At 46.6% G+C, this 10,716-nt stretch overlaps 1 protein-coding gene across 2 annotated transcripts in view; it reads right to left on the bottom strand.

Moving 5' to 3' along the window:
* Positions 1 to 290: 290 nt before the first annotated feature.
* UVRAG (UV radiation resistance associated) overlaps positions 291 to 10,716 on the bottom strand; it is a 205,103-nt gene continuing 194,677 nt past the window's right edge. For both annotated transcript variants that reach the window (XM_082245635.1, XM_082245634.1), the window contains exons 14-15: positions 5,005 to 5,096; positions 291 to 1,263 (exon numbers count right to left, since the gene is read on the bottom strand). In XM_082245635.1, the coding sequence (XP_082101761.1) occupies positions 573 to 1,263; positions 5,005 to 5,096 (783 nt within the window). In that variant the 3' untranslated portion in view covers positions 291 to 572. The remainder of the gene's footprint in view (positions 1,264 to 5,004; positions 5,097 to 10,716) is intronic.

Here is a 10,716-nt window from a genome sequence, read left to right as displayed (position 1 = left end):
TTTGGCACTTTAAGTGACAAATTGTATGCCAGGGAAAAAAATAAAAATCAGTATCTCTCTGCAATGTGTGTACATTTCCTCTGTTTTCTCACAAAAAATTCCACAATTGCAAGGAAATATCGATTGATCCTGCCAGAAATCAAGTGTGCTCCCAACTTCCTGTAGAGACTAACAGTGCCTTTTTCATTCTGAAATCCTAGGTAGCTTTGTCAGTCCTTCCTACTGGAATACAGAGCTCTGCCTATCCCCAACTTCTCTCTGTCCCACTCTGCCTACATAGATGGATTTCTTGATGTTAAATTCCACGCGGGCCCATCTAGGCAAATGCTGCACATGTATTGCGAGAGATGAGAATGTTTATACTGAACTCAGGTTCACATCAAGCTATTTAAAAAAAAAAATACACATATTACAACAAATATGAAGAAATGAAACTGCAACAATGAAACAAACAGATTTTAACTGAAGAACTTCCTTATGAGCAGAAGTTTTTTGTGGTCTCAGATATAATTGATATGATGTGCAAAATATCAACCATCTGGTGGTAGATAGATCCACCAAACTTGGGTTTTCTATTTGTCAGAACTTTTTCTCGGTCTACGGAAACTAGACATGCTTTCATTCAGTGCGTAAATTCTCCGGGAGAACTCTTCAAACTCCCCCAACACTTGCTCATCGCACTCTACAGCCACAGCGTGGTCTACGGGAATGCTATCAAATTCCTCCAGTTGATCTCCTGAGGTGAAATCTGCCGCTTCAGTACCAAGAATCTCCTCAGCCTGTTCCACTGCACAGTGCAGATCGGTACTCTGTGAGGGGTGGAGGTTACAGGGGAGGCCTTCGCTCACAAACTCCATACTTTCATTCGGTAACAAAGTCCCATTGACGGCGCAAGAAGAGTCCGAGAACTGCTCATCATGACTGCGATCATGGCTCTCAGTTGTCGCTCTACTGTCTCCATTGAGGCTTTCACAGAAATCTTGTCGACTACTTCCTTTGGACAGATCAATGCTCGTATCCAGGGAGGAGGCAAAATGTCTATTTTCTGCAGGAACCAAAATCGCAATGGGCTCAGCCAACGCTGCCTTGTAGCTTGGAGGAGGGGTTCTGTACGGAGTTTTTTCATTCTCAGAGCTTGCTCGTTTCCGCGGTCCTTTTTCTGGTGTTGGAGTCCGGCTTGAAAAGCCAACATCCTGGCTTCCAAAGGTGGAGCTGACCGGCCTCTTTGGTACAGGGATTGCACTTGAAATATGATGTCGATCACTGAAAGAGAACATGATAAATAATATTAAAAAAAAAAAAAAAAACACACAAGGAATTCATTTTATTGATGTTCTAGAACAGGCATGTACAACCTGCGTCCCAGAACCGCAGGCAATGCGGCCCACTGCCCCCCACCCTTTTTTTTTTGCTGGGGAGGAAGGAAGTTGAGTCGGGGGAACAGCCACAGCGGCTTCCAACTAACTGTAGGCAGAAGCTGCCTCGGAGGGGATCATCCACTAGTTGTGTTAAATTAGAGCTGGTGGGGGGGGGGGGGGCACAGCAGCGCAGGAAGGGTGCGGTGGCATTTTATTACTTATATACCTTAACTATAATATATATTTTATATGCGGCCCGAGAAAATGTCTCTACACTCAATGTGGCCCAGAGAAGCCAAAAGGTTGGACACCTATGTTCTAGAATATAATAAACCATACCCCATAATGCAGTCAGGCTGCATAAACCGTAAAGAATTTCGCAGTCCTTTTTTTTTATTTTTTAAATAATGATCATGTTGCATGCATTGTTACCTATGCTGGCAGCATATTAAAGATCCAAAACACTGGTCAACACAATGCAGCATGAATCTCAAGTGGTCCAACATGCCCCCCCCTGCAAAGCTCAAATCAACAATGCTGCTTATCAGTTTTCAGCTAAATTTGGGAGTATAGCTGACCAAATGTGGTAATCTGTAACACCACTTTCTTCTTTTCTGTATAACACCTCATGGGCTAAAGGCTTGTGACAGAGACTCAGGCAAACTTTTATACTAGGCTGTAAGGCCCAGCCACTGTTTTGCACATTGGCACCAAAAAGAGAAGTTTGGGAATTAAAAAAATAAAAATAAACATTCATACTCTGATCATCGCATCAGTCACCTGCCACCTCTAAGACCAAGAACTGAGTGATCAAAGACCACTAATGCACTGCGTGAACCACAGGAGAAGTAGGGCCAAAAGAGCACTGGCTCATCTTCTCCTTTAATTATTTTCTTCCCACTGTTTTGTGAACATTCACTTTCTGTGTTGCCTTTCACTCCACTGCACAAAGGGTATAGGTTTTTGAGTGTACCCAGATGTTCCTCCTTCCTGCCTCGGAGGTCATTTTTCCGGAGAGCACCCAACCCAGTACTTGATGGTTGGCTTTGGCTGACTATGGGGAGAGGGATCCACATGACTTTGGCTAGGTGGCAAGATTGCTCTGCCCCTCTCTGGAGCCTTGCACCCCATCAATCAGGGCAGAGACCCAGTCTCTTCAGGAAAATAACTATTTGACATATCCAGTACACCTTTGCGTTTCACTTGCACCTTTTTTTTTTGCACTTTGGAGTTCAGTTTTGTGCACACCCATAGACTTAAAAAAATATATATCTATCTATATCTACACACACACCTATATATATATATATATATATATATATATATATATATATATATATACATACATATACACACACACACACACATACACACACACACACATACATATATACATACATACACACGTACGCATGCATACTGTCATGGCCAAAAATATTGGCACCTCTGCATCTGTCAGATAATACACCAGTTTGTCCAGAAAATTGTTTTGCACTTACAAATGTTTAGGCATTCTCATGTTTATTTTTTTATTTTGTTTATAGTGGTATGACATAAAAAGTGGAGAAACAAAAAGCCAAATCTGACATTCTGTACAAAACTCCAAAAATGGACTGGGGGGGGGGGGGCTGGACCCCCCCCATGTGAATGAGTATGGAGTACACAGTACCCCTACCTAGTCACCAAACAAGTGAAGACACAAGTTTTCGAAAATTCCTTCATTACAAAAAAAAAAAAAAAAGGCCCTCGGTGTAGATCCATCGTCAACCAAGGTGCCTACTGCACCGCTGGACCCCAAAAAAAAATTAGGTCAATGACTCTAATTTTTGGTTGAGATTGACAAGCAATGAGATATAATGGTGGGTTAAATCAGCTGCAAGGAGATCACTGAAATTGCTTAGACCAAATCCAGCAGAAATGTGTGGTTGCCTACAAAAACATTTCTTGTAGTCTGCGTCCCACGCCTTATACACAAATTGTCCAATAAACTGCAAAGAAGCTGTTAATTGCTCAATTTCCACGTCACAATGGACTGAATTCTGGGAGTTAATGAAACTTGAGGGTAGTAGACTGCTTGCATCTGGTGATTACATTGGATCGATTTTCAGTGAATGGAAAATGGTTTAAAATTGACTAAAAATAGCCATGTGTACGCCCATTTTCACAGATCACGAGTCCAGACTTCATCTGCTGCATGCTTGTTCTTGGATCTGTGACTTGAAAGCCAGGGAAAACTGGTTGCAGATGAGCTGCCCCAACTAAGCATCTAGCTTTTAATGTTCAACTCCGACTACATTGCACTGCATTGCAGCTGGTTAAGGACAGTCAATCTTGATTGCCTGGAGGATAGCCAAACCCACAACTAAACAATGTGGCATGAGAGCACATTCTTGCCAAAACCTCTGCTTCGTTTTACATTATCCCAATCTTTCCTTTTTTGGCAAAGCCATGACATCACTGCAGCACAAACTATTAATGGCCATGTTTAAGTTGGGTTGCAGCCATCAGAAAACTCTTAAGTGTTGCCTACTATGCCGAACAATGTAAATTCTGCAATGAGAATGACAGTCACTTCTCGCCTTTAGTTTGGCAGACTTTAACAAAAATAAAAAAGAGAAGATTAAGTGCTTGCTGAAGAGAGGCAGTGTAGTCAGCCTGACAACACATCTCAGTGTTGACAAAAAGATGGCTAATGGACTCACCCATATTGATGTCTGTAGAGTCTGCTTGCCTTACCCATCAGCAAAGCTTTCAATGACCAATTCCATTGTTAGAATTATGTCAAGACAATAGAAAATGTTTACACCATCACAAAACAGTGTCTAGGGATGCGTGCTGAATCTCACTGCACATGCACTGCGCTACAGAAATCTGATGATGTGTCAATATACATATCCTTAAAAAAAGATAGGGATTCTAAATTAAATACAAGCATATTGCATGCTTTTTAACACTTCAAAGTGCGTATTTGCTCCTTCTACATCCTATATAACACTAATGGCTGGTGGGAGAAACCACTACGTGCAGCGGGTAGAACAAGTACTCACAGACCTGGAATGCTCGAATACCTACATTACCGGGGAGCAGTAAGTAGCAGCATTTGGAAAGATATGTATGTAGGCATGCATGTGTATATGTGTGTGTATATATATATATATATATATATATATATATATATATATATATATATATACACACACACACACACACACACACACACACACACACACACACACACACACACACACACACACACAACACACACGACTCACCCAAGCTCTACCGCCATTAAAATGTGAAGACAGAGTGCCGGTGCTCAGGCCAACCAGTCCACTGTAGATGAATCCAACAAAAAGCCGGAAACTCTGTGCTTCTTCTTAAAAGATCCTTTATTGAGGCACAACAGCAAATACAATGTCTATAGATGCTAACGCATTTCGGCTTCAGCCTTCTTCATAGCATGCCATGCTTTTTGTTGGATTTTTGTATGTATATATATATATATGCTTCTTTTATAGGGCATGCCTTTTTGTATAAGTGATCCTGTGGTGACTAGGTCACCAAGTAAAATTTTAGCTTAAAAATATCCAGGTCCGTACAGGCACCATATCATTCACTGAAAACTCAAGCACAGCTCCTTACTCACCATCTGACCAATAAGCCATGCTCTAAGAAAGTTTTGAGGTTTGGAAGAGTCAGTCGTAAGTCTGGGGTCCCAAGTGAATGTTGATATCTTAACTGCAAAAGAGAATTATGTAAATATAAATAACATACATGTAGGCACTGAAATTGTTGCTTCTTATTGCTTTTTTTATTTAATTACACTATACCATAAGCGCGAGGTTTTACTGTCATACATTCTTATAAACTTGATGCAGTGGAACATTTTTTTTATGATGCAGTGGAACATTTCTTTATCAAGCAGGAAGTCCCTGTTCACACTAGTGCGACTCCAAAGTTGCACGATTTCGAGTGTGACTTTTTTGTGACTTTACACTCTCTGGCACTTAAGTTGAATAAGGAATGGGTGCCATTGAAATAAACTGGCTGTGACATGTCACGCGACCTTGTGTGTCCAAGGTCACATGAGAAGTCACACTAGTGTGAACAGATACTTAAAGTGGATGTAAACCCCGTTTATGAAATTTGACCTGGGCACATATCTGTAGTGTTCACTTATCTCTCTCCAAAGCCCTAATTCCTGTGTCTTTCTGCTGCTCTGTTCCTTCATTATCAGCATGATAATGTCTGACAAGATCTCAGACACAGGAGATAAAAGCAGATTGGAAATTTGGGTCAAGGTGGGTGCATAGAGATAGATTAGCAGAGAGCTGGTCTATTAACAGCACAGCATGTTAATTCCTTCCTCTGCCTATGTGTGTGTGGGGGGGGTGCCTTTCCTCCAATCAGCTGTCACACAGTGTATGCCAAGACTGCACACTCAGTGCTGGAGCAGGAAGAAAAAATTCTAACACGATGTTCACTTTCTAAACCGTGTAGAAAGCTGAAGACAGCAGATATACAAATAAAACTTATGTAGGGAGATTTTTTTAATCTCTGTGTATCACCTGAGGCTGTTCACTTCACTGGGTATGTGTGAGGGTTTACATCCACCTTTAAATGTTTTGTATTGTCTTAAAATCGAAAAACAGTGGTGGTGAAATTCAGCGAGGATACTGTGGCTTTGTGAGTGTAGTGGCAGGTCAGAAAACTTCAACCATATTCTTTATTTTTTTCCATTTTTCCTAAAGTGCTACTTGCGCACCTAAAAGTCAAGGACTTTGGTCTGGTCCCAAAACCTCTGCTGAAGTAGAAGATCATCCATTCCAAACATTTACTTCTTCCTTTTGGCAGAGATCATAAAACCAAATGCCGAGCATTTTGGTGATGTGATATTAAATGGGGGAAGCCTTAAGCAACATTTTCTTCTTTACAAGTTAGGAATTTCAGCCCTTCTATTATTCTTTAGTGATCAGTCCCAGCAATATTAATAGCACATCAACAATAAAGCATAGCTCCTCTTTATAGGGTACACTCCATCACTGGGCTAGGGTTGAGCGGACACCTAGATGTCCGTGTTCGACGGGTTCGGCCGAACTTTAAAAAAAAGTCCGGGTCCGTGTCCCGGACTTTTACCGAACTTTTCCCGGACACCGAACCCCATTGAAGTCAATGGGGACCCGAACTTTAAGGCACTAAAATGGCTCTAAAACACCAAAGGAAAGGGCTAGAGTGCTGCAAATGGCAGCAAAACGTAATTAAGAGCATGGCAAGTGCTCTGCAAACAAATGTGGATAGGAAAATAACTTAAAACAACAAAAAAAAACAGAAAAATAAAACAATGTTCTTCTTCATCTCTGAAGGACGAGGCCCATATGGAGTAGGAGGGAGGTTGAGGTGGTGGTGGATGTGGCGGTGACATAGGCGTGCGCACAGGGTGTGCTGGGTGTGCCTGGGCACACCCTAATCACCTAGGGCACATAGCATTGCCAGTGAGGAGATGGGAAAGATCTCCCTGGGACCTGCTCTGCTCTATTTCTCCTTGCCTACAGGTACATGGCCCCGATACATTACTCTCCCTGCTGGCAAACACATGCATGTGTATTTCAACTTTGGGGTGCACACCTTAATGCAATAGGCTGCGCACACCTATGGGCGGTGTAGGTGGAAGCGGCGGTGGAGGAGGACCAGGGCCGGATTAACAGCATCATGGGCTTGGTGCTGAGGATTTTGAAGGGCCTTAGGGCCGTGCCTTGCCATGCACCCAGAGGAGGAAGGGTGCAGCCATGCATGCCTAATTCAACATGGGATGCTGTCTCTGAAGCCCATAAACACATCCATGCATCGCCAACTGTCCCTCCTTGTCCGGCCTTCACGCTGTGTGGGGAGGTTCTGAGGGTGCTGCCTGGGGAAGCGAGCATAGAAGCCAGACTTCTGTGTTTACAAGTGACAGAAGAGCGGTAACAGTGAATATGGCCAACCCGGGGCCTATATAAAAGGTAGGGGCCTGGAGCTGCAGCTCCAATAGCCCCTACATTAATCTGGCCCTGAGGAGGAGGACGAGGTAGCCAACACTGCTTCTTTTCACAAATTTTAAATGAGGGTACACCCCAAAAGAGTGAGAAAGAGCAAAAATGGAACAATGGGTGGGTAAGGTCGGTATCCATTGCTATTCTGCATAAGGTACGGAAAAGTCCCGTGGGATCCATGCCTGGTTCATTTTAATGAACGTGAGCTTGTCCACATTGTCTCTGGACAGGCGGCTGCGCTTGTCTGTTATAACGCCCCCAGCCGTGCTAAATACCCGTTCAGATAATACACTGGCTGCAGGGCACGCCAGCACCTCCAAGGCGTAAAGGGCAAGCTCAGGCCATGTGCCCAATTTGGAGACCCAGAAGTTGAAGGGGGCAGACCCGTCATTCACTACATGTAGGCGTGTGCACACATACTGCTCCACCATGTTGGTAAAATGCTGCCTCCTGCTAAGACGTTCCATCTGAGCTGCTGGTGCTGCTGTTTGTTGTGGCGTGCTGACAAAGCTTTTCCACATTTCGGCCATGCTAACCCTGCCTTCTGAGGTGCTGGCGGTGCCCTGGTTGCGTTGGCGACCTCCTCCTCCTCCTCCTCTGCCTTGTGCTTCCACTGTGGCCCCGCTGTCAGATGGGAATGCCAGCAGCATGGCGTCTACCAGCGTGCGCTTGTACTCGCGCATCTTGCGATCGCGCTCCAGTGAGTGAATTAAGGACGGTACGTTGTCCTTGTAACGGGGATCCAGCAGCGTGGCCACCCAGTAATCAGCACAAGTTAGAATGTGGGCAACTCGGCGGTCGTTGTGGAGACACTGCAGCATGTAATCGCTCATGTGTGCCAGGCTGCCCAGAGGCAACGAAAGGCTGTCCTCTGTGGGAGGTGTATGGTCCGTGTCCTCTGTATCCCCCCAGCCACGCACCAGTGATGGCCATGAGCTGGCCTGGGTGCCACCCTGCTGTGAACATGGTTCCATCTCCTCCTCCAGCTCCTCCTCCTCCTCATCCTCCTCATCCTCCAGAACTGTGCCCCTGCTGGACAATTGCGTCCCTGGCGTTTGCGTGTGCAGGAACCCACCCTCGGAGCCCCTTGCGAATGACTGCCCTGAAAGCCTTGGAAATGTTACCTCTTCATCCTCCTCCTCCTCCTCATCCTGTGCCACATCCTCTTCCATCATCGCCCGAATTGTTTTTTCAAGGAGGCATAGAAGTGGGATAGTTAAGCTGAGAACGGCGTCATTGCCACTGGCCATGTTGGTGGAGTACTCAAAACAGCGCAACAAGGCACACAGGTCTCGCATGGAGGCCCAGTTATTGGTGGTGAAGTGGTGCTGTTCCGCAGAGCGACTCACGCGTGCGTGCTGCAGCTGAAACTCCACTATGGCCTGCTGCTGCTCGCACAGTCTTTCCAGCATGTGCAAGGTGGAGTTCCACCTTGTGGGCACGTCACATATGAGGCGGTGAGCGGGAAGGCCGAAGTTACGCTGCAGCGCTGCCAGGCGAGCAGCAGCAGGGTGAGAACGCCGAAAGTGCGCACAAACGGCCCGCACTTTCTGCAGCAGCTCTGACATATCGGGGTAGTTTTTAAGGAACCTCTGCACCACCAAATTCAGCACATGCGCCAGGCAAGGGATGTGCGTCAAACCGGCTAGGCCCAGAGCTGCTATGAGATTTCGCCCGTTATCGCACACCACCAGGCCGGGCTTGAGGCTCGCTGGCAGCAACCACTCATTTGTCTGCTGTTCCATGCTCCTCCACAACTCCTGCGCGGTGTGTGGTTTGTCCCCCAAACAGGCAAGTTGTAAAACTGCCTGCTGTCGTTTACCCCTGGCCGTGCTGAAGTTGGTGGTGAAGGTGTTACGCTGTCCGGATGAGGAGGCGGTAGAGGATGAGGAAGCGGAGTAGGAGGAGTTAGGAACAGGAGGCAAACTGAAGCGCCCTGCAATCCTCGGTGGTGGAAGGACATGCGCCAAATTGCTATCCGCCTCAGGCCCATCCGCCACTGCATTTACCCAGTGTGCCGTTAGGGAGATATAACGCCCCTGACCGTGCTTACTGGTCCACGTATCCGTAGTTAGGTGGACCTTGGCACAGATGGCGTTGCGCAGTGCACACCTGATTTTTTCCCCCACTTGGTTGTGCAGGGAAGGGATGGCTTGCCTGGAAAAGTAGTGGCGGCTGGGCACGACGTACTGTGGGACAGCCACCGACATAAGGTTTTTAAAACTGTGCGTCTCCACCAGACGGAATGACAGCATTTCAAAGGCCAATAATTTTGAAATGCTGGCATTCAGGGCCAGGGATCGCGGGTGGGTAGGGGGGTACTTCCTCTTCCTCTCAAGTGTTTGGGAGATGGAAAGCTGAACGCTTCCACGGGACATTGTGGAGATGGTTGTTGGTGACCCAGGTGGTGGTGTTGCTGACAGATCGTCTGTTTGCGGGGTGGCAGGTGCCGGTATCACTACAGATGTGGCTGGAGCGGCCGAGACTGCAGCAGAAGAGGAAGCAGGATGAGCCAGAGACGTTTCTTGGTTTTGAAGGTGTGTACTCCACTGCAGCTCGTGCTTTGCACTTAGATGCCTGATCATGCAGGTTGTGCTCAGGTTGAGAAGGTTCATGCCTCGCTTCAAGCTCTGATTGCACAGGGTGCAAACCACTCGTGTCCTGTCATCAGCACATTTTCTAAAGAACTTCCACGCTAGAGAACTCCTTTGAGCTGACTTTGGTGCGCTCGTTCCCTTGCTGCGTTGGGCAGTAGCGGGCGTAGTGTCTAGGGCACGGCCGCTCCGCTTCTGCACCCTGCTCCCTCTTCTGCTGTGCTGGTGGCTCTGTGCGACCACCGCCTCTTCCTCCAAACTACTCAGTTCACCTGCATGACGTTCATTCCATGTGGGGTCGAGGACCTCATCGTCCTCCACATCATCTTCCACCCAGTCTTCACCCCTGCCCTCCTTGTCGGTCTCCACAATGCTGAACGCCGCAGCAGTTGGCACCTGCGTTTCGTCATCATCGGAGACGTGCTGCGATGATCCTTGCATGTACTCATCTTGAGAAATAAGTGGTTGGGCATCGCTGCACTCAATCTCTTCCACTTCTGGGGCAGGGCTAGGTGGATGGCCCTGGGAAACCCTGCTGACAGAGTCCTCAAAAAGAATAAGAGACTGCTGTATGGCTTGGGGCTCAGACTGCTGGCCTGATTTGCAAGGGGGTGAGGTGAAAGACGGTTGGACATTGGCTGCAGGTGCCAACTCTGACCTTTCTGCAGTAGACTGGGTGGGAGACAATGTGAAGGAACTGGAGGCACTGTCAGCAGCAAACCAATCTACTATCGC

Source organism: Pelophylax lessonae, assembly GCF_965119305.1.
Source record: "Pelophylax lessonae genome assembly, chromosome: 2".
NCBI classification, from domain to species: Eukaryota; Metazoa; Chordata; class Amphibia; order Anura; family Ranidae; genus Pelophylax; species Pelophylax lessonae.
Note: the sequence above shows the minus strand (reverse complement) of the source record. Positions and strands in the feature narration are given on the sequence as shown.